The 25,476-nt window shown below is 38.4% G+C and overlaps 1 protein-coding gene across 1 annotated transcript; it reads left to right on the top strand.

The window, feature by feature from the left end:
* Positions 1-15,137: 15,137 nt before the first annotated feature.
* On the top strand, positions 15,138-24,811 carry LOC150082284 (galectin-related protein A-like). The gene is made up of 3 exons (XM_090380473.1): positions 15,138-15,380; positions 24,280-24,368; positions 24,496-24,811. Exons 1-3 carry the CDS (start codon positions 15,138-15,140, stop codon positions 24,809-24,811), a joined length of 648 nt encoding a protein of 215 aa, XP_090236599.1.
* The last annotated feature ends 665 nt before the right edge of the window (positions 24,812-25,476 follow it).

The raw sequence follows: 25,476 nt of genomic DNA, 5'->3' as shown, positions 1-25,476 counted from the left end.
ACACAGCATGGATGGGTTGGTTAAGGGGAAATCTTCTCTGACCAATCTTCTCTGGGATACTGCGATGTAGTCTCAAAGGGAAAAGACTGAATGTAAAATATAATTTTCATATTATATACTTGGTTTTCAGAAAGCTTTTGATACTGTTGCACATAAATGACTGTTGTACAAACTGGAGTAGTGTGGCATTGAGGAAAAGTTGCTACTGTAGATAAAGGTATAGTTGAGTGAAAGAATACAGAGGGTGGTAATCAATGGCCACTGCTTTTTGAGGACTAATGTTATTAGTGGAGTTCTCCAAGGTGCGGTGTTGGGTCTATTGTTGTTTTCTATATTTATCAATGATATTGATGAAGGCATATTAAGCATAACGTACAAGTTTTCAGATGATACAAAGTTGGTATGGTGATTAATAACAGTAATGAGAGTATGCTACTGCAACAGGATCTAGAAAAGTTAGGTAGATGGGCTGAGAAATGGCAATTGAAGTTTAACTTTGAAAAATATAAAGTACTGCGTATGGGTGACAATAACCTCAGAGTAACTTATCAAATGTGTGGTAGTACACTCAGGGTAGTGGAAAATGAGAAAGACGTTTGTGTAATTTTTCAGTCCTATATGAGTTCTCTGAGGAATACAGAGAAGTTGCCAGGACAGCTCATGGTGTTTAGTCAATGATATACAGGAATTTTTCTAGCAGGGATAAAGAGGTGATTATCCCATTGTGGATAATCACCTAATAGTCAGGCCTCATGTTGAGTACTGCATACAGGTCTGGAAGCTTCATTTTAGGAAGGATGTGGTGTTGCTGGAACGAGTACAGAGAAGGGCAACAAGATTGGTGAGCGGAACAAAAGGGTGTTCTTACCAAGAAAGTCTTAACGTCTGCAAACTCAGCGCTGGAAATTAGACACCTGCGAGGTGATATAATTGAGGTGTTTAAGGCTTTGAATGGAATGAGAAGCTCAGTGCTGATGGGATTCCTACTTTTGCTGAGACTAGACACATGAGGAGGCGCAAATTCAAATTGAGGAAGGGTGGTTGCAGAATAGATGTGTGGAAGTTTTCCTTTGGTCAGCAGTGGTTGATTGCTGGAACAAACATCCATCTGTTGTTGTGGAAGTTGACAGCTTAAATTAATTCAAAGAAGAACTAGATAAACTATTTTAGTAAATGAATAGGTGAAATGGGTAGCGTCTTTTTTCTTTTTTTTTTTCCCCAGGCTAATGCTGTATAATCTTGCTTTCTAGCATCATTTGCGACTACTAATGCTAATACTAATCTGAATAAGTCTCTGAGGAGGTTTCTTGAGTATATATAACACTCATACACTCCCATTGAAAATATCAAGCATTTGTTGTGCCAGTGTCACAGTGTGCAATTCTCAGCAGAATTCGATCTTGGTTGTCTAAGAACTAACACTAATCTAGATTCACAGATGAATACTATCTCGGTATGGAAAAAACGCAGTTACGCAAGGAAAGGTGTGTGAAGTGGGGTGGAAAGGTTGTATTATGTTATTCCTTTTCGCTATCAGTCCTCCTGATAAGAGCAGGAATGGCACAATAGAGTTAGCAACAATAATTTCGAAGCGTTCATGCTGTTCAAAGGTTACAGGTAAGTGGAGTCTTCCATCAATATGTTCAGAATCAATTTATGGAAAAATATTTATAAAATTTGAATAAAAGGTATTAAAAGGCACGCTGTTTAGTGATTTATTCTTTAATTATAAGGAAATACAAAGGGAAGTATTGAAAGAAATAGGTAGAAGAAAGCTTTTCTCCTCCCAAATTTCATACGGGCATTAATTGCAATGTTGTAAATGAATCTGATTTGGATTTTGGTTTTGGTTTTGATTTTGGTTTTAATGGCCCATAAACTTTTGCAGCTATAGTGCACCAATACCGGTGTATTGGAGATGAATTTGAATAATTGTACTAGAACTACTTTTAAAAGATGTGCTTAAATACAGTATTTTTGTATAATTAAACAATCAAAATTCTGCTACTGTATTCTTAAACTAATAATAACTTTCTCATTTAAAATCAATTACATTTTCATTTTAGTTTAATTTTAATTTTAGTTTTTTAATTTTAGTTTAATTTTATCTGCTTTAGAGTAAGGAAAATAGCCATAGCTTTGGAATAATTTTGATGTTTTTAATAACATCTACGTTTCAAAAATCACACTTGATTTTTTATTTGTTTTTCCATCACAGCCCAGTGACAGCAGTATACAAGTAAAACCAAGAGGTGAACTGCCATGACTGAGGTTTACAGACCGGTAAGAAAATGTTTATAATGCTTATTTTAATTGATATATGGTATATAGATTTATTAATTATTAGCTGTTTAAAATATCGCCAAAAGTAAATAAAGCATATGATATAGGAGAATCGTAACAGCAAAACTGTGGGTAAGGTCGGTTTAATTAAAATTTTAGGCACATTAGCATATGCATAATGCGCCTATTTTTTTCACCGTGTCTGTTTGTTCGTCCGCATGTAACAACTTGACTCCTAACGGACGGATTTTCATAAAATTTTATATTTCAGCCTTTTAAAAAGATTTGTCGAGGTGGCTACAGAAATATAGATAAACTTTAACTAAATAAATAAGAAAGAAAATAATAACGGGAAAAAGATAGAAAATAGGTATAGCAAACGTCGCTGGTTGCAAAGCATTGCTTACCACATGTTCCGAAAAATAATTTGAATATAAAATAAAATTATGTCAGCCGTATTGCAAGCCAAATGGCGAATAGAAAGTGAAACTGTACGTAACTACAGCAACAAACGAATGAAGGAGGGACTCAATAAATCGAGATAAAGGAAGTTGCAGAAGGAATGCGCTCCTAAAATAATTTAGAAAGAATGCCAATTGATAAAAAATACCAATTAATATAAATTTACAAAAATATCGATTAATTAAAATTTAGCGGTGCCCCTTTGATGGTACCAAGTTCAAAGAGAGCATTGGCTAAGAAAGCAAAGAATGGAGACAATGCATTTTTCGTCTGTATGAATACAAAGAAGAATAAAACAAATCAGATTCGACCCTTGCGCATTGGGTATGGGAACATCTTAGATAACACAACTGAAGTTGCTGATGAATTGAATAGGTACTTGGAATCTGTCTTTACTGAAGAAAGACCCTTTGTGTTGAGAAAAGGCTGTGCGAGTGAGGCTGAGACATATGGAATTAGTGATATCGGAATACAAATAACTATTTATTAGAAAAACTTTCGAGCCTAAAGGGAAGTAAGGCTTTGGAGTTGACGGTATATACTCAATAATTTTGAGGGAGGGATCCGGAGATTGTATTGAACCATAGTGGTTAATTATGATGGCATCTTTGGACTCAGAAGAGATTCCTTTGGATAAGAGAAGTGCCAATGTATCGCCAGTACATGAAGGCGGTTCTAAGAGTGAAGTGGGTAACTACAGACCGGTTAGTCTGACTTCGGTAGTCGGAAAAAGTCGTAGAGGCAATGATTAAGAGTGCAATCCATGGACATTTGGAAAGAAATGGCATTCTGAAGGACACACAACATGGTTCTGTTAATGGAATGTCATGTTGTCGAATTTAACTAACCTAGTAAGCTATTTTGATACAGTTACCCATGAGCTAGTTGTAGGGAATAATTTCGACTTAGTTGATTTGGATTTTAGCAAGGCAGTCCCTCATGAGAGGTTACTGTATAAGCTGGAACATGCTGACATTAATGGAAAGATTCTAAGGTGAATTGCTGGGTGGTTCCAGGGCAGAAGATAGAGGGTTGTGATTGATGGACATTCTTCAACGTTAGAAGTGGAGTGCCATAAGGATCGATTTTTGAGCCACTGTTGTTTCTGATTTTCATAGATGACATCGATGAAGCGATAAAGGGCGTAATGTCAAAATTTGCAGCCGATGTAAAGATCAGTGCCAAGCAGCTCTCCTTCATGATCAAAATGCAAGGTCTTACATTTGGGGAAGAGCAATCCCAAAATAAATTATACACTTGGTGGGGGTTGAATTAAAAACAGTTGAGGAAAAAAGGTACCAGGGAGTTACGATATGGCTGCCCATTTTACGTCTGTATCTTTTTTAAAAGTTATGCGTTAATCTTTATTCGATGGATCGTATTTTCTGTGGGTATTTAGATGTGCAGATCTCATTCCATGTTAGGGAGGATTTAAGATTTGTATACAGTTAATAGCTATTTAGAAGAAAATGAAATCGATAATTTCTATGTATATCCACCAAAGAATTATTTTATGATTTTGATTCTAAGATTGTAATTCGCTGAAATTTCTGGATTTATTTATTTTTGTTTTCCATGAAAACGCGCTAATTTTGTTTAGTATCACATTACTATTAATATAATTCAACATTCTCAGCCCTTAATCCTGATATACAGTGATATGTGATCTTGCAGGCTGTGCCCTACACGGGGACCATACCCAACGGAATGCGCCTTGGCAGTATGATCCAAATTGATGGGTTGGCAAAACATGGATTATCTGACAGGTGAGAGATATCTTAGCCAATTATAATTCATTTTTCTTTTTAACTAATCTGATTACCGGATTCATAATCATGATCTTGACCGATGAGACATTTAAGCATAACTTCAGAAAACAGCTGTTAGGGAATTAAAATTTAAGGACTTCCAAAATTACTTTATCTAAGCGAGTTTGTCAAGAGTACTGTATTAGCTGTTGACATTAAGTTCATTACCTTGCACTGCATTTCAAAGCTAACTAATTATAAAAACACTTTCGTTATGTTTTGTGCAAGCCCTTGTGGGTAGCACAATTGATATAATCACCGTCCTACCCACAGCGGGTGGAAAAGACCAGAATTAGAATCTCGTCAATCGCGCGAGGAAATCTTGCGGGTATTTTTCACAACGTGACAATTAGTCGATCTCAGGCGAAGGTAGCAAGGTTTTTCTCCAGGAAACTAGGATTTTCGTCCAGCAAACAGCAAATCGACCACAGAACACATTCAATTTGAATATTGAATATGAATATTTTGCAACTACATTCACACATGAGGAGTTATTCAGGGAGGGGAATGCCAGAGGTGTATTAAACTCTGGCAGTAATCTAGATAATCTTGTAAGAACTGAGAGTAAAGTGGAGGAGAAATTGTTGAAGATAAACATAAGAAAGGCACCTAGGGCGGTTGGAATCTATCCAGTTATATTAAAGGAGGCGGAAAAGGAAGTAAGCAAACCCTTAAGCCATAATTATGAGAGCTTCTCTGGACTCGGGGGAGGTACCCATGGACTGGAGATGTGCAAATCTGACCCCAATCCGCAAAGGAGGATTAAAGGGAGACAAAGATAATTACAGACCTGTGAGTTTAACTTCTGTTTCAGGGAAATTAATGGAGGCACTGGTTAGAGAAGCATTGCAGGATCATCTAGACAAGACTTCAGTTATAGCTCGGACACAGCATGGGTTTATTAAGGGGAAGTCTTGTCTGACCAATTTGATTGAATATTATGATGTAGTCACAAAGGAACTCGGTGCAAAGAATAGCTTTGATAACATATATTTGGATCTTAGAAAGGCCTTTGATACTGTTGCACATGGAAGACTGCTGCACAAATTGGAGCAGTGTGCATTGGAGGCAAATTGCTGCTATGGATAAATGGATGGTTGAGTGGGAGAAGACAGATGGTGGTAATCAATGGACACTGCTCTTCGTGCACTAATGCTATTAGTGGAGTCCCTCAGGGTTCAGTGTTGGGTCCATTGTTGTTTTCTGTTTTTATAAATGATATTGATGATGGTATATCAGGCTTAATGTCCAAGTTTGCAGACGATACGAAGGTTGGCAGGGTTGTTAATGACACTAATGACAGTACGCTACCGCAACAGGATCTAGAAAGGTTGAGCAGATGGGTTGAGGGGTGGCAAATGAAGATTAACATTGACAAATGTAAAGTGCTACATATGGGAAGCAGTAACCCCTGAGTAATGTACCAACTCTGTGGTACTACACTGACAGTGGTAGAGAATGAAAAGGACCTGTGGGTAATTGTGCAGGCAGATATGAAGTTTTCTGAGCAGTGCAGATGGTCTGCAAGAGTAGCTCATGGTGTCTTGTCAATTATATACAGAAATTTTTCTAGCAGGGATAAGGAGGTGATTATCCCCTTGTATAAGGCAATGATCAGGCCACACTTTAAGTACTGTATACAGGTCTGGGGGCCTCATTTTAAGAAGGATGTAGAGCTGTTGGAACAAGTACAGAGAAGGGCAACAAGATTAGTGAATGGAACAAAGGGTTGCTCTTATGAAGAAAGGCTTAAGTTTTGCACATTACAGTGTTTGGAGACTAGGCACCTGCGAAGTGATCTGATTGAGGTGTATACGGCCTTGAATGGTTTGAGCATGCTCAATGGTGATGGGATTCTTCCTCTTGCTCAGAATAATCACCTGAGAGGGCATACATTCAAATTGAGGAAAGACAGTTGTAGAATAGATATACGTAAGTTTGCCTTTGGCCAGCGGGTGGTTGGTTGGTGGAACAGACTTCTATCTTTTGTTGTGGAAGTTGATAGCCTAAATAAATTTTAGGCTGAGCTGAAGAGGTACTTGTAACGAACGGAGGGGTGAAATTGGAGCGGTTTTTTTATTTATTTATTTTATTTTATTTTTGGCTGATGCTGCATAAGCTTGCTTTCTTGCATCGTATGCCTCTACTAATGGTAATGCTAAATGCTAATTTACAGACATTATATATGGCCTAATTTGCGGACGCGCCTAAACCTCTACTACAAACAGGTTTTAGCCATAGTTTTGCCGATGATAGCACATTGCATTCCATCTTCCAGTGTGAGAAACCTTGCCCTGCAAAATTCTCGAATATCCACCATCAATTTTTTAAATTCTGGACTCCAGGTAAATCTCCAGTAGAGCAAAGATAACATAATTGATTTCAATCCTTCTAAAACTCTGTCCTGTCTTATATATATCGCAAAAAAGGATTCTTTTGCTTCTATGCTTGCCTTCGATGACACTCTGATTTATAGTTAAGATTATATATCTTTATTGGGATTACCCCGACTTCTAATCTCTCTTGGCATAAGCACATTTCAAATATTGCTTCCTCTGCATCTAAAAACTGGGTTTTCTCTTTCGCACTTGGCGTTACTTTTATTCCAAACAGTTGTTCCCTCTATACAAATCACACAAAACCGCCGTACTGTGGAATATTGTTCCCTCGTCTGGGGCGGTGCCCCCAAAATCTTTCTCGGGCTTCTAGATTCCATTCAAAAGAAGGCAGTTAGTTTAATTTATGCCTCATTTCTAACAGTCTCTCTACTCTCTGCCTTATAGGTGTTCTGCGTCTGCTGCATGTCTTTTTAGTAGATACTTTCACGGGCACTGTTCTTCTGAATTGTCTTCTATAATTCCTACTCTCTCTTCCAAAGCAGTCCGAACACGTTCTGAAACTAGTCAACATCCTTTTACTGTCCAACTTAAAATTCACAGAACCAAATTTTCTTCTTCCTCATTTATTCATTCAACTTCCGATTTCTGGAACAGTCTTCCTTCATACATATTTCCTGAAAATTAGAATCTACAGAAATTCACCGTTATTTGCCCATTCTATCTATATGTAAAGGCTCTGACCTCTGAAATCGGCCAAATACGAACACGATAAAACTGAAAGAACAAAATATCGAATTCTAACTGTTATCAACGGGTTTCTTGTTACAACATTGGCATGCATTTCTGTTGTACCTCATATCAAGTTACTTATCACCACTTCTCCAATCTTATTATCACCGGACTTGTCCGTTGACAATAACAAAGTGATATAGTATTCTAATATCAGGTTGTATATTCGTTATATGATATTGCCTCAGGTAGAAAGAATGGACGGATTAAGATGAAAATTTGCATAACTGTGACGTATTTGGACATAAACAATTACGTCTCATATATCAAGCTGATCGACGCAGCAGAACATCTAGTATGGTGTCTGTTACCAATTTCCCCCGATGCAGGAAGCTCAAGGTGCCATAAAAACGCTTGGCGCACAATAGCCTTAGATGCTAATGCGCCACAAAACTCCTAATAACCAACTAACCAATCAGCCAACCATAAAAACGTGTGTAAACCGGATTTATCACCTCCGGATCTTAAATATCGTAACGCAATTTTTGGTTGAATCTGTATTGGAGAGCACTATTAGCAGACATTGCATATTTTTCAGTGTCTCTGCAAGTAGGGCAGGAAGAGAGCTGTTTCTGGCTGAGAAATAACATTTAATAATGAATTAGAACGTGCTTCTAATATTCACTTCCTGAACAACCATCACGAAGAAGGGCATACCTTCAGAAGACCAACTTACTCCTATTTTAACATGCCATTATTTCACGTAACATCAACTGAACTTTGAAGTTTATCTTACAAAATTGAAATTCGGTTGTATCCTAGGCTATCACTCTTTATATAGTTATTACATACGTTAATATTCGTATAACTTATCTGATTTTGAATCATGTCTGCATTCTAAAGTATTTCCTTTTCTTTTCCCACTGTTTTTGCCACTGTTGGGAGCAAAGCTCAGAGGGAACTGATCTTTGTGTTTTTGTGTATGAGGTGCGTTTGAAAATTTCGTAGCTTCAGTATGAATGGGTAATGGTACAGTGTTAAAATTTTCTGTACTTAAATGTAAAATACTTCAAATAGTAATGCACCACGTTTCATGAAGTTTCAATAAAGTCTTTTTTTAATTACAGGTGCCCAGGTCAACAAAGTTGCGTGAATGAGGAAAGATCGACAAAATCAGTAAACGTGCAGTCATCCAATCTTTGGGGAAAATGGAACTAACGCCAAACGTAATTCATGAAGATATGGTTAAAACATTGGGGGAGGATGCACCTTTCTATTTCATCCGTAAAGAGTGGACAACAGAATTTAACGAGAGAAGAAGAGCCTGGTAGAGGACCCACGCTGTGTGAAGACATGCAAAGTCCATCACTCCAGAAGTTGTTGACAGTGTACATGATCTGGTGATGGTGATCGACGAGTGACAGTTCAGTACACTGCCAGCTTCTTGAGCGTCTCACTGAACGTGTATCTCACATAATAACAGATGTTCTCGCTATGAAAAGATGTCAGCACAATGGGTCTCAAAATTGTTGACAGCAGATCAAAAACACATAAGAGTTGTCAAGTCAAATGAATCTGTATCGTTTTCAATCAGATCTACAAAATTTCCATGCAAGATTTGCGACCATGGACGAGTGGGTACATCACTTTCAGCCAGAGACAAAGGAACAGTCCAAACAGGGGAAGCAAAACCTTCTCCCCCTTCAAAGAATGCCAAGTCGAATCCATCTGCAGCAAGGTGATGATGTCCTTGTGAGGCATTTCCGTAAAAACATCAAAGACAAACGCCGAGGAAAATTCAGCAAAGGAGTTGTGTTCTATCAGAACACAATGCCTGCAGGCTACACTGCATGAGTGCATCTTTGAAATGTTGGACCATTCCCCATATTTACAGATCTATCACCATCGAACTTTTACCTATTTCCTAATTTGAAAAAAATACGTAGCTGGCATTTATTTTCCCAAGGACAGTGACGTCATTGTTGCAGTGGATGCATTCCTGGAGGCCCAAGAGATAACTTTCTTCACAGATGGAACCAACATTGCAGCATCAATAGCAAAGTGTATTGGCTCCAAAGGGGACTATAAAAAACAGTGGAATGCTGCTATAACAACTAGTTGCAGTGTTTGATGCTGAAAATTTATTAAATAACAGAATTTTTGTTTGGTTTTCCGTATGCTATTCATTTAATATTTAATTTATTATTTTATGCAATAAAATAAAAATAGATAAAACTGTAAACATATAGGTCAATATTTTTTAAAATTAACTACACAAATATCTTCAAATAAGAAAAAAATAAAAAAATAAAAAACTTACATAATATGTATTCCGAAATAAATAATCTTTTGAGGCGATTTGGAATAAACATTATCACATTCATAAATATTGATCAGATAAAAAAACTAGTTCAGCTGGTTTAACCAGTTGAACTAATTCATAATTCATTTTATTGATTTAATTAATTCATTTATTTCTTAGTAATAATTTATTATTTGTCCGTTACTTTTATTTCAGCTTAATTGTCAATTTGGCCCAAAGTCCTGATTTACAAAATCTAGCTCTGCATATCAGCATGCGCTTTAAGGAAGATTGTAACGTGTTGAATAATAGGGTTTATGGAATCTGGAAAGTAGAAGAAAGGCATCGAATTGTTCCTGTACATCGTGGACAAACATTCCGAATAGTCATTCTGGTCGAGGAATTATGTTATAAGGTTGGAAATTAGTAAGATTCTCTACCCTCTGGATTATTACAGCATGAACGTGTTCTCTTTGATTACTAACTGATAAAAGAGACTATAACAAAAAAAGGGTTTTAACTTTATTCATGTTTTTTGTTATTTAAAATTAAAAAAATGTCGTTTTACTTCAAATAGACATGCTTTATGTGTAAATGATTGCTTTTGTTTTGGTTAAATATTTGAAAGATGAAATTAATGGAGTTTCTATTTTGCTTGGTTGAGTATGAAATTGTGAAACAGTAAATATTCGAATTGGACTCATTTCAGAAAATTCTGTTTACAAATCAAGTTTGAGATAAGTAATTTCTTTTTTTCAGATAGCTGTTGATGGGAAATCCTTATGGGAGTTCAGACATCGTGTGCCTTACGATTCAGTTACCTTTGTGAATGTCGAAGGCCCTCTTGAAATTCACAGTATTAAATTCCACACTCCAAGCCCTTTTCTAGTAAGTTCGATTTATTTATAGGCTGTTTAAATATCAGTACTTAATATCTGTTCATAAGCTGCGATTATTTATATTTCAACATTTCATTATTTGAATATTTTGTATTGCCAGATGTATTCGAAAAAATGCGAAATTAGTTCTGTGGATTTACTCCAAAAAAAGACTCAATCCATTGCCAAAGAACTAAGGGCTTGCCAAATATACCAAATAGATCGACTATCACAAACACCCTAGAATGCCTCTTCAGGATTCAGAAAGCACTGAATGATAGAGTATAAATGGATATCCTTGTCAGATATTGATTTATTGAGGCTACACTATTATATCACGTGGTGGATTTAAGTAATCTATTATTGAAATGCTACGATTTGAACGATTGAAACTCCTCAATGCCAAACACTTAAACAATTCTGGCTGTGCTACCCACGAGAGCAATTGAACTAAGAGAACAAGCTTATCTCCGCAATGATCAAAACCACCCTAAAACTTCCTGATTTATTTCACAAATATACGTGGTCTCAGTTCCATGTCAATAATGTCCATTGGCAGCTGAAATAGGAACAGTGTTATTTCTCTAAATTCCAGGGGTTTCTCACAAACCTTCCGAATTTCATGTGAAAAAGCATGAACACTACTCGGGTAGTCGTGAGTGTTATGTAGGCGTTGTGTTTTAGTATGATGTCTTATATGTGTTGTATGACTTTCCTCTTAGCAAAAGTCACCAAGAGAGATTCTGGCCAGTTCCTGTCCCTGCCACTAAGAGACGGGCCTCCAATCCACTGTTGTAAAGAACTATTAGCTGGATCGCTTGCACTCTTGCCTCGACGAGAGTGCAGGCTAGTCCTTGAGAAATGAAGGATAAGTTGTTAGTAGGGAGAGTTTGGATAAAAGAAGTCATAGAAAGTATGTTAGAAGAGATATAGCCAGGAGAAATTTGAATGCAGAAGCCTATATGAAAAGCTGGAAGAAGGGTTTAGGAAATCCAGTTTATTAGGGAAAAAGACAGAATGTGTAAAAGCATGTCGGCAAACGTTGACCTAAACATGAACTAATGAGGAAAAGATCCGTCACCAAGGAAGAGAATCCTTGGTGACAGCATAACATTCCCACTCACAGGATACCTAGGAGTCGACAAGTAAATCTCCCAATGGTTGAGGAGCTCCATAAGAACATGAGGAGGTCAGGAACCTGCAGATCCCACACAAAGGTAATAAGAGTATCAAGACATCGGCAAAAAAGTGGAGTCGTCATAAGTAAGAAAAATTCCACCTGAATAGCGAAGACACCCCAGCCCATTAGGAGGCAGTGAGAAGAAAATTCTACCTCCGACGGGGTTAACAAGAATCAGGAGCAGAAGGTACCATTGTCAGCAGTTTCCAAGCTTGATTATGGCAAATGGATCCTACGACAGGTATCAGCAGATCCTACTCGGTAAAAACAGTCATAGTTTGCATTGTGCAAGATTTCACATTTTCATCAGTACAAATCCTACCCAGAAGGCAAGTAGCCATCTACACTAATTACACTGCTCATTACAGTTGCCCTAATTATTCGCTCTATGAATTCTTTCACCTCAAAGGTGGTACGTCTGCATATGTCCGTCCTGATATTCCTTGTCAGAGACCTCCTAATTTTAAATCTTTTTTATTTCCTCTCACCGAAAATCTTTCAACCCCGTTATTTTCATCATGGGTTGCCTCTATCATCCGCCCAACATACAAAATCACTCGGTCTCAGACGGGAGGAGCATAGTTTTTATCTCCAGGAAACTCTGGATTTTCGTCCAGCAAAGAGAACTTCTACCTCAAAACATACGCAATTTACAGACAATATACACGGAGCAATATGGCCTTAGTCGCTGATGCTCCTAAAACCCTACTCCAACAACAACTAACTTTGTTGACAGTGTAGTAATTTTCTTCAGTGATCTTAATGTTCACAACCGCAGGTAGATTCAGTTTTCTGGTTAAACTTATCCAGCTGGACGAAATTTTAGGTTTTGCTATTACCAATGGCTTTGCATACAGCTTGTTCACTTAACCACCAGAATATCAGACACCCTTAACCAAACACCCAACACTTTTGATATTTTTCTCAATAGCAACCCTTCACAGTACAAGGTCGATATTAGTGATCATCTAAGCACCTCAGATCGCAACTTGGTTATAGTCTCTTTTCCTCTTACTCATCATCATTCTCAGCCTCATATCGTCCACATCAGAAAAAAAATTGAAATAGGACGATCTCCATATTTATTTTCTTCTTTTCCCTGGTTGCATTACTGCTTTAACTTCCAAACAATGCTTTTTGCCATCGTGTCAATGAGATTATTCTTTTATGGAAAAATTCCTTTATCCCCAGACCACCTTAAAATCTCGTCCTTTATCTTAACCTTGGTATTCAATAAATGTCCTGAGGCTGTTCAAAATAAAAATAGTTCGTTGGGGTTTAGGCACATTAGCAACTTAGGCCATATTGCGCCATATGTATGTTTTTAAATTGCGTATGTTCTGTGGTCGATTTGCTGTTTGCTGGAGGAAAAACCATAATACCCTTGCCTGAGACCGACTAACTCAGCCACATTGTGAAAAATAGCATAAAAATTCCTCGCGTCATTGAGGGGAGGGCAACTGTAAGGCCGACATTATTTAAACCACATTCTGGGCTTTAATTGAAACCCGTACATTACTAATAAGGACCATTTAACTGTTTTAAGAACACTGCAACTTAAATACTGCAAATTTTAAATCCAGATAATAACTTTCTTATAGGTGACAAATTTGAAAAAACCATAAACATTATCAATTTCCAGATGTACAAATCATTTTCCAACTGCCAACTCTTACACATGCCTTATGTAGTTGTTTGATTAATTAAATTATTGATTAATTACCCTGGATTCAGCATTAGATTATTTCAAAATTTTTCAAATTTTAAATAATCATAGAGAGTGGATTTGTATTAGTGTTATGCTTTTCCTTTTCTTCTAGACTGGCGCTGTGGCTCCTGTTCCAAGTTCTTCAAAGCGGCGAAAATTTGCACCAGTATTGAACCCAGTAAGTACATAATCTTCTTAACTGTTATAGAGCATAAAATTGGATGAGTGTTTACACCCTACCCAAGGATTCGAGCATCACGAATTTTCTTTGCACGATGTTTTAGGATCCACTCTTAGATACTGGAATTCATGTTTTGCGCAGGTGTTGTGTGCTTTCAATTCCAACTTGGGAAATATACATATCTGTGGAGAATCATGAGAAAATAACAGATGCAATAATCGCTGGAACAATGCAAAGAAGTTCTGGAAAGGGTAGGCCAAAGAACGTTAAGAATAAAACCGATGGAGCATTAACTAGACTAGATACTCAGGAGGAAAGTAGAAGTGAAGATTTGTAGATGACTGGTGACTTGGGAATGGTTACTCCATTCTCTTCAAGAAGTCGGTCTTCCGGCTGTTTTAGAGCAGTTTGGCTTCGAAATAGGTCTAATAGAGTGGATGACAGTTCAAAGGGCTCCCCTACCTCGCGGGTCACGGCTACGTCGTCATGCAGTAGATCCCCTCAGTTTAGGAAAAGTACTAAAGGTAAACGTGTACAACGTTCCAAAGTAAGTACCAGTTTGAAAAATACTATGCCCAATGTTCAGAAGGATCTTGACTTAGCCAAGGCAAATAGGAATTTGGAGAAGTTGATGAAATGCACACCACCTGTTTCCCTTGGTTTGTCTCCATGCGACGGAGCACAAAGTATGCTAGATCAAGGGGATTTTTGCTTGGATCGTGCGAGGGAATCTGTAGATTTAGCTGAGAAAATATCTTTTAAAACATTTAGTGATCTTTCTCTTTGCCTGTTCGAGGACCTGGAGGAATTTCTTTTTCGGGAGAAAAAAGGTGTGTGTATAAAGATTGTAAATGGGGTACTTTCAAGGTGGCGCGCACTTGAAAGTGCTCTACATGATGTTGGCATTGAAAAAGGAATGTCTAAAGAAGAAGGTCATTGGGTTAGAGAGGGTACTAGATGTGAATGAGAAACAACTGAGAGAGCTCCTGATCAAGGAAGATTGGATTACTAAAGAACTGTTTAATGCTTCCTTGTTGGGAGGAGAAAATAAATGCTTAAAAGATAACATTACATCCTTAGAGGTGAAATTGGAAGAATATAAACAAAAAATTGAATGACTGAAAAATAAAGATAATCATATGGTAAGAGAACTGTATAGTAAGGTAATCCAGCAGAAAACACCTCAGTATTCAGCCGAACATCGAGGTAGGAGGACAAACTAAGGGCAGAAATTAAAGGCAGGTGTGGTTGTCTTCCTCATCATTGGATGGGGAAGGGCAGAAATGAAAGTCAGGTGTGCTTGTCTTCCTCATCATTGGATGGGACAGGAGGACATGTTCTGATAGTGAAAGCAGTTGAGGGATCAAGATTGAAAAATAGTGATGAGGTATGTTTAGCAGTAACTAAAGAGTTTAAAAGCAGCTTAAAGAAAATTAGGATAAGGAGGCTTCGAATGATTAGGGATAATGGTGTGGTATTGGAGATGCAAACAGAAAAGGAGCTACAAGAGGTAAAGGGATAAAAGAGCATTAAACAATTAGGCGTGATTCTCTCGACTCCAAAAGAGCCAGGGCGAAAAATAATATTGTATAATGTGGAAAAAAAAAACGATCAACAAGGAAGACTTGTTATAAGACTTAGCATTAGCATCAGCATTAGTAGAGGCATTTGATGCAAGAAAGCAAGCTTATGCAGCATCAGCCAAAAAAAAAAAAAAAAACCACTCCCACTTCACCCCTCTGTTCGTTCAAAATACCTGTCCAGCTGAGCCTTAAACTTATTTAGGCTATCAACTTCCACGACAAGGGATGGAAGTCTGTTCCACCAACCACTCGCTGGCTAAAGGCAAATTTCTGCACGTCTATCCTACATCTGTCTTTCCTCAATTTGAATTTATGCCCTCTCAGGTGATTATTCTGAGCGAGAGGAAGAATCCCATCAGCATTGAGCATGCTCAAACCATTCAATGCTTTATACACCTCTATCAGATCACCTCGCTGGTGCCTAGTCTCCAGACACTGTAATTTGCAAATCTTAAGCCTTTCTTCCTAAGAGCACCCCTTTGTTCCATTCACTAATCTTGTTGCCCTTCTCTGTACTGGTTCCAGCAGCTCTACATCCTTCTTGAAATGAGGCCTCCAGGCCTGTATACAGTACTCTAGGTGTGGCCTGACCATTGCCTTATACAAGGGAATAATCACCTCCTTATCCCTGCTAGAAAAATTCCTATATATCATTGACAAAACACCATGAGCTACTCTTGCAGCCCGTCTGCACTGCTCAGAGAACTTCATATCTGCCTGCACAACCACCCCCAGGTCCCTTTCATTCTCTACCACTGTCAGTGTAATACCACAGAGTTGATACGTTGCTCTGGGGTTGCTGTTTCCCATGTGTGGTACTTTACATTTGTCAATGTTAAACTTCATTTGCCACCTCTCAGCCCATCTGCTCAACCTTTCCAGATCCTGTTGCAGCAGCATAGTGTCAGTAGTGTCCTTGACAACCCTGCCTACCTTTGTATCGTCTGCAAACTTCGACATTAAGCTTGATATACCATCATCAATATCATTTATGAATACAGAAAACAATAATGGACCCAATACTGAGCCCTGAGGGACTCCACTAATAACATTAGTCCACGACGAGCAGTGTCCATTGATTACCACTCTCTGTCTTCTCCCCCTCAACCACCCCCTTACCCACAGCAGCAATTTGCCTCCAATGTTACACTGCTCCAATTTGTGCAGCAGTCTTCCATGTGCAACAGTATCAAAAGCCTTTCTAAGATCCAAGTATATAATATCAAAGTTATTCCCTGCATCCAGTTCCTTTGTGACTGCATCATAGAATCCAATCAAATTGGTCAGGCAAGACTTCCCCTTAACAAAACCATGCTGTGTCCGAGCTATAACTGAAGTCTTGTCTAAATGATCCTGCAGTGCTTCTTTAACTAGTGCCTCCATTAATTTTCCTGGAACAGAAGTTAAACTCACAGGTCTATAATTACTTGTGTCAGCTTTTGATCCTCCTTTGTGAATTGGGGTCACATTTGCACATCTCCAGTCTATGGGTATCTCCCATGAGTCCAAGGAAGCTCTCATAATTATGGCTAAGGGTTTGCTTACTTCCTTTGCTGCCTCCTTTAATATAACTGGATAGATCCCATCCACCCCAGGTGCCTTTCTTGTGTTTATCTTCAACAATTTCTCCTCCACTTTACTCTCAGTTATTACAAGATTCTCTAGCTTACTGCTAGAGTTGAATACACCTCTGGCTTTCTCGCTAAATAACTCTTCATGTGTGAATGTCGATGCAAAATATTCATTTAGTTTGTTAGCTACCTGAGCAGGATCATCAACAGTTGACCCATCGATATCAAGTGGACCAATCTGATTCATTCCCTTCCTTCTAGGGTGTACATAAGTAAAGAACTCTTTGCTGTTTTTCTTTGCATCCCTTGCCAAAGATTTCTCGTAATCTGCCTTCGCCTGCCTAACCTCCTTTGTAACTTGGTTACAGATCAACTTGTATCTATCATAGGCTTCTGTGTCATGTGTTAATTTGTATGTATCCCATGCATGTTTCTTCTCTGCCATATGCCTCATCAGTTCATCTGACATCCATTTAGGCCTAAACCTTGAACAATATTTCTTAGTTGGTATGTAAAGTCTAGTAGCTTCCAAGATAAGTTCTTTGAATGCTTCCCATTTTGCATTTACTGTTGGTAACATCATCAGTTGGTCCCACTGTATAGAATTTAAATACTGTCTCAGTCCATCGTAGTCGCCTTTACGAAAGCAAAAACCCTTCCCTTTACCTCTGATGGTAGTTACCTCCTTGAGTAAATCCCACTTCAGCACACTGTGATCACTGCCACCTAGTGGTTCATTTATCTGCAGATTCTTAATGCATGACGAATCACTGCTGATAATCAAATCAAGAGTATTCCTCCCTCTAGTTGCCTCCCGAACATGCTGATGTAGAAAACAATCATCCAATAAATCAACAAAAGCCTTGCTAGTGTTTAAGTGACCAGCCCACAAATTCCAGTCAATATCTGGGAAATTGAAATCTCCCATTATAAGACTCTCTGATTTACTGGCCCACTCTATTTCCCTGTACAGTTTCTTATTATACTCATCAGAGTCATTAGGCCTATAGCACACTCCTACTCTCAATTTTGATCTCCCAATGCTTATGCCGCACCAAACTGACTCGACACTGCACTGTCCAGCGATGTCCACTGGCTTCACTTCCTTGGATTTTATGTATTTCTTAACTAATAGCATAACCCCTCCTCCCTTCCTATCCAGTCTATCTTTTCTATAGACGTTGTACTCCCCAAATTCCAGTTCTGCATTCCTTATATCTGTGTGACACCACGTCTCTGATATCCCAACAATATCTGCCTTTGATGTTTTGAGCAATACCTCAAATTCATCAAATTTATTTACTAAACTCCTAGCATTGGTGTACACGCAAGTATACCTGCACCTGTTTCTATTCTTAGCTACCCTAACACAACCCATGTGTTTACTTGTACCGCAATGACTCCCAGCAGTCTCTGAAATATCCTGAATCTTGTTTTTCAGGCTTCTGCTCATTCCAATAGAAGCAGTGCAAGAATCTCTTTCACCTCTGCCAGTGGCTACTGTTAATCTATTTGTCTTTGTATCCCCCCAAGCTAGCAGTTTTCCGACCCACCTAACACTGCCTCGATAGCATCAGCAAATGTTCTTGCACCCTTTCTATTTAAGTGTATCCCATCTCTGTAGAAGCAATCCCTCCTGTTAACAAGTACAGTCCAGGCTGAAAAAAATTCTACCCCTTGAGCCTTGCACAATCTTTCCAGGGCCGAATTGATCGACAAGGCTCTCATCATATACTCCCTCCTATCGTGTCTGGGCAAAATTGCAGACACTTTCAAATTCAACCCTATTTCACGGCTTTTCTTCAACAGTGACCTGTACTTGTTAAGCAATTCTGCCGGTCTCCTACTCTTGATATCGTTAGTGCCCACGTGTACAACTATATCACCTTTTGTGCCCTTAAATTTATACAACAAAAATTTGCTAAATGTGACCATCTCCAGGGAGAAAGTGGAGACAAAGGTATTTGTCTGTTTTTGTAGTAATAATAAAACAAAAACAAGAAATAATTGGGTCCTCCGGGTACCAAGGCGTATTAGAAGTCATTTGTTACTGCAGGGTAGGATTTTCATTGGCTTCATGTCATATAAGTTTAATGTCTTTCATTTAGTTACTTTGTGCTATAATTGTCAGAGATTTGGTCGTACAGTCAGAACATGTTACCGCACAAACCTTCTTTGCAGTCACTGCGCAGGTATCCTGGGAATCCATGCACAACTACATGTAGGGTGACCACCCAGGTGTGAACCAACGTAAGCAGGGGTCGAGGTGTGGCGCCCACACCACATGGAGGAACGCCGCCCCTCTATGTTATCAGGCAGTACTAGGTGGTAGATGACTGACTCTCATCAACCGGTGAAATACCACCACTTTGCTTATTGGAGGCTTGAAGTGGTGGAACCCATGTTTAGTCTCTAGAGCTAAGTTCCGGTCAACCCTTCCCTATCTCTTCCATCATGCAGTATGATTGATGACTTTTGAGGTTATGATGAACATCGTGGGGAGATCCAATATTCCTTAAATTTCGAGGGTACAGCTCTAAAACGGTGTTCGCAGGCCTGCCGCTAGTTAGTACACCGGACCGAACCTATTAGTAACTCTCTAGGAGGCTTCCGGATCAGCTAGTGTATAATCTTGCTACCTCTACTCTGCCAGATAGTGACTGGAGGGGGTCCGAGTAGTGTGTATGTGGGGAACATTGTCAAGGCCATGTTATGACAAGGATCTTGGTATATTCTTACCATGTTTACGCCATATCCAAAAATTTCATTACTTCATACATGCTGTATGAAGTAATGAAGTCCCACTCACTTTTTCTTACTATTGAATACACCATGAATTGTCAAACTAATAGAGCAAGCTTATCTGCCAAAAGATCTAAACCCCCCAAGCACTTCCTAATTCATTTCAAAAATATTCGTGGTCTCAGTTCTAATCTCAACGATGTCCATTTCCATTTGCAGTCTGCCAGACCCCATGTACTTTTTCTGACAGAATCTCAGTTATCGGTTGATTCAACTACTGCTCATCTCAGATGCCCAAATTACTCGCTGTATGATTCCTTTCGCCTCAAAGGTGGTACTTTTGCATATGTCCATTCTGATATTCCCTGTCAGAGACTTGGCAATTTGGAATCTCCTCTCTTTGATCTTCTCTGGCTTAAAATCTCTCTATCTCATTGTGTCAAATTAATCTGTTGTCTCTACCGTTCTCCCAACTCCACTAATCACTTGGAGCTCTTTGACTTCCTCTCTTTGTAACTTGACTTTTTCCAGTCCAACTTTCTTAACAGTGAGGTAATTTTCCTTGGTGATTTTAATGCTCACAACTCCAGCTGACTTCCGTTTTCTTGTCACACCGGCCCAGCTGGCCGAGATGCTGAGGCTTTTGCAATTACTAATGACCTTGCACAGATTATTCATTTACCTACAAGAATACCGGACAATCCTAATCACACAGCCAATACGCTTGATCTTTTTCTCACAAACAACCCTTCTAAGTACACGGTTGATGTGAGAGGTCATTTAGGCACTTCACATCACAACTTGGTGATTGTCTCTTCTCCAATGGAACCTTCATCTCATGGCTATTCCCATCCTCGTGTTGTTTGGCATTACAAGAATGCAAAATGGGATGACCTGCGAGACTTCTTTTCTTCTTTTCCTTGGTCGGATTACTGTTTCAAAACTTCTGATGTCATTTGCTCAGATCGCGTCAGTGAAATTATTCTTGCAGGAAGTCTGCGCGAGTAGCACAGTGGTATCGTCACCGTCCTCCCCACACCGGGTGGAAAAGGCCTGGGTTCGAATCAAGTCGATGACGCGAGGAACTTTAATGGGCTTTTTTCACTCCGTGGCTGAGTTAGTTGGTCTCAGGCGTAGATAGCAAGGCTTTTCTCCCCAGTAACTGGGGTTTTTTCGTCCAGCAAAACAGGCAAATCAACCATAGAACATACGCAATTTACAGACACAAATACGGGTTAATGTATTTAATAACGGGTAACCCTAAAATAATAATAATAATAATATTCTTGCAGAATGGAATTCTTTATCCCACACTCCACTTTAAAATCTAGTCCTTTATCTAAACCTTGGTTTTGCAATAAATGTGCTAAGGCTGTTCAAGAGAAGAATGTTGCATATCGTAATTGGCTTGTTTCTAATTCTTCAGTTTCATTTTCTGCCTACACCAAAGCTCGCAACAATTGTAAAGCAGTTATTAATCAGTCCAAACTAGAGTTTGAACAGGGTAAGAGCAGAAAACTTGCTTTTTGCCCTAATGGTAGCCGAGCATTCTGGTCTCTTACCAAAGCTATTGGCCGCAACTTTTGCCCGCCTCTGTCCAAACCAGATGGTTCTGTTGTCACTTCAGCCAAGGATAAAGCTGACCTGCTAGCATCCCATTTTTCTTCCAACTCATGTATTAATGATCTTGGCAAAACACCTCCCACCATTCCCAACACCCTCGATTCAATGCCTCCTGTGGTCTTCCGTCAAAAGGATGTCAGAAGGATTTTGACGAATCTTGATGCTAAGAAAGCTCCTGGTCCCAATGGTATTTCTCCACTTGTTCTCAAAACCTGTGCACCTGAACTTACTCCTATTCTTTGCTGCCTTTTTTCACTTTCTTATTCCAAAGGTGATTTTCCTTCTGCTTGGAAATTTGCTCATATCCAGCCAGTTCCTAAAAAGGGTGACAAATCCCTCCCATCCAATTATCGTCCCATTGCAATTACTTCTACTCTTTCTAAAGTAATGGAGAAATAAATTAACCACCAACTCTTAAACTACCTAGAAACCTTCCGTCTGAACAACGATCACCAGTATGGATTCCGTCAGTGTCAATCCACTGGTGATATTCCGGCTTATGTTACCCATTTATGGACTAATTCAACGGTTCGGAAAGGTTCGGTGAAACACACGTAGTTGCTCTTGACATCTCAAAGGCTTTCGATTGTGTTTGGCATAAAGGTCTTCTAAACAAGTTTTCATCTTATAGTTTGTCAACTGTTTTTTGTAATTAGCTATCCAGTTTTCTCTCTGATCCCTCACTGAGGGTGATAGTAGACGGCTCTGTCTTCTAACTTCTCCACTAATGCCGATGTCCCCGAAGGTTCAGTTCTTTCCCGCACTCTTTTCCTCTTGTATATTAATGACCTTCTTCCGTTGACTGGAAATCCTATCCATAGTTTTGCCGATGATAGCACATTGCATTCCACTTTTCATTTTGAGAAACCTTGTCCTGCTCAATCAGCTTCAACTTCTCAAAAACCTGCTACCAATTCCTTAAATGCCGATCTTCAAGTAATTCTCCAGTGGGGCAAAGACAACTTAGTTGATTTCAACCCTTCTAAAACTCAGTCTTGTCTTATATCTCGCAAAAAAGGATTCTTCTGCTCCTGTGCTTATCTTTAGTGACACTCCGATTTCTAGGCAAAATGATATATCTGTTTTGGGGATTACCCTGACTTCTAATCTCTCTTGGCACAAGCACATTACAAATATTGCTTCCTCTGCATCTAAAAAACTGGTTTTTCTCTTTCGCTCTCGGCGTTACTTTTCTTCCAAACAGCTGCTCACTCTGTATAAATCGCAAATCCGCCCTGCCATGGAATATTGTTCCCACATCTGGGGTGGTGCCCCCAAAACCTCTCTCAGGCTTCTAGATTCCATTCAGAAGAGGGCAGTTAGGTTAATTAATGATTCATCTCTAACAGAGTCTCTCCACTCGCTGTCTCATAGACGTACTGTTTCTGCTGCATGCCTCTTCTACAGATACTTCCATGGGCACTGTTCTTCTGAATTTGCTTCTATATTTCCCGCTCTCTCTTTCAAAATAGTCCGAATACGTGCCGTCACCAGCCAACATCCATTTACTGTCCAACTTCAAACCCACAGAACCAACTTTTCATCTTCCTCATTCATTCATTCAACTGCCGTTTTCTGGAACAACCCTCCTTCATACGTATTTCCTGAAAATTAGTCTACAGAAGTTCAAGTCCAATGTCAACAAATATCTTCTTTTGTCTTCTTAACCTCCAACCCAAGCACGGTACTAAGTACTATAGGTTGTAATACCTCTCGTGTTAGGGGTTTACATAAAGAAAAAAAAAAAAGTAGGACACTCCTACACATTCTGCACTCACCAGCGAGAACAATCGATCTGTTCCAATTGTAAGGCAAAAAAAAATCGAGACGCAAGTCATTCTGTAAGGAGTAAACTGTGTCCAGAATACTTAAATGCACTTAAGTTGGTCAAAGAAAGAGCACGGCAATTTGATAACGTTAATGGCAGATATTGATAATCACTTAATTCTTAATCAATACAATGCAAAATTGAATGGTAACCTACGTATACTACAGATTAATGCTCAGAGATCAAGATCAGTGGCTGATGAATTTAGACTAGTGTGCAGCAGAGAGAATATTGATATAGTCTGCATACAGGGACCATACTTAGTGAAAGGTCGGCCTACAGGATATAGTTGGTGCTCATAATCGAAGGTTATAGTCCAATCCTGTGTGTTAGACAGCTGGTCGTGTCACTCGTGGGAGATCTCTCATGTCCAGGATTTGTCATGCCATGTCAGTTGAGGTGGAGTGGCCAGGATCCCATGGTCTTTTCAGGATCCTATTAGGTATTGGTCCCCTGCGTGCTGGTTGATGTCATTTTGTCATTTTCGTGTTAGATTTTCCTTAAGTTTGTCTTATTCAATGATAGTCTAGTTGGTCAGTTTGATTTTTATACAATCGGCCGGTTTTAATCGTTTTGGATGGCTATCTCAGTTCTCCTCCTGTTGAAGAGATCCTGCGCGAAAAGACTGAAGACACTATGCTCCTCTTCTGAGTCTAACAGGTGGTGTTCTCGGTTCTTTAGAATGAATTTCTAGAGAGATGTGTGTGAAATTGCATAGAAGCCGTTTACACAATCTGGTTAAAAAGATTTCCTGAATGAGGAATAGCGAAATATTTCTATTGGACATATTTCGAATCTTGGTTTATTCACTTATATGAATATCATTTGTTATCCTAATTCTTTTGGTAACGTAGTGTACATTAGTTTACTAGTAAAATATCAAATTCAAGGGCATTTTTAAAAATAAAAATCAAAAGAAATCTTATTTCTATTTACTAAAGAATGACAAAGTATTTCAGCAACTTTACGAGTATAAAAAATGTTTATCTATTTAAACATAATAGTGAATATTTATCACAAGTTGGTTTGATTCCGATAATGAGATTAGTTGTTTACATGCAGCAAATACCATTAACTCATCCTCTTTGTGGAAGCATGTACCACGGAATGAACATTTCCATCATTGGCCAGGCATCATACCCAGCGCGAAGGTAAGTTTAGGTTTGGTATTATTAGCAATTATTCCCAGTTTTGTGGAAAAACCCAAAATTAAATAAATAATATTAGGGATTTACAACTGAATTAAACATTAATTTGTTTTATTTTTGTTTATTACAGCTTTGCAATTAGCCTGAAATCATCCCGCATGTCGAATGATGTGGCATTCTATATGAATTGCAATCTTTTTGAGCGTAAGATAATTCGGAAGTATTGCCGAGGTGGCATCTGGATGGCAGAGGATAGTAGAACTCCACATTTTCCCTTTCAGACTGGTTTGCCGTTTTTTATGCGTATTGCAGTACACAGTTCAAAATTTACTATCACCACAAATGAACAAAAGTTGTTTAAATTTGTCCATCACACCAATATTAATGTTATAGATGTATTAGTCATTGAAGGGGATATCTCTGTGTCATCGGTTAATTTCAACTGATTTTTTTTTTATTTAATGCATCAAACTATGTTAAATATTTCCAAAATGAAACCAATATTATTTGCAAAATTATTTTTGGCTTTTAGTTTAATAATTTTTGCAGATTTTCTTGTAAATATGCAAAAGAATAACGCCATCTATCATCCAGAATTTTTTGCTGATAGATGGCGCTAGTTATATGGTAGAAATGGTTACTTAAAACAAGTTATATGACACAAGTCATAAACGTTCCCAATCGCTGCAATAAATAAAATTTTTAAGATTTTAAACTAATGAATAAAATCATTAGGTTAAAATCTTAAAATCGTAAAAATAATGCGACTTCGACTTAATAAAGAACGAAAAATATTGTTTTTCTATTAAGCCTTTATTTTTATTTAAATCATTTTAAATGAATAAACTCTGTATCATCAATAAATTCCATTTTATGTAACTTTTATTATTACTTTCTTGGACTCCACAGAAGAATAATGACTTAGTTACTTTCAAATTTCATTGGAGATTGAAGGAATTTTCTAATTCATATAAGTTATTTCCAGTTTTTGACCCCTATAATATGCAAATCGGTCAAGAACTGGAGCAACTATCAACAAAGTTATTGTGCCAAACCTTCTAACAAAAAATTTGTCAGCTGCCTTGAGAGAAAAAAATATATAGTTTTATTT

The sequence above is a fragment of the Mastigoproctus giganteus genome, chromosome 8 (assembly GCF_048544385.1).
Source record: "Mastigoproctus giganteus isolate SK-2022 chromosome 8, ASM4854438v1, whole genome shotgun sequence".
Taxonomy (NCBI): domain Eukaryota; kingdom Metazoa; phylum Arthropoda; class Arachnida; order Uropygi; family Thelyphonidae; genus Mastigoproctus; species Mastigoproctus giganteus.
The sequence above is the reverse complement of the archived record's forward strand: the minus strand, read 5'-3'. Positions and strand labels throughout refer to the sequence as shown.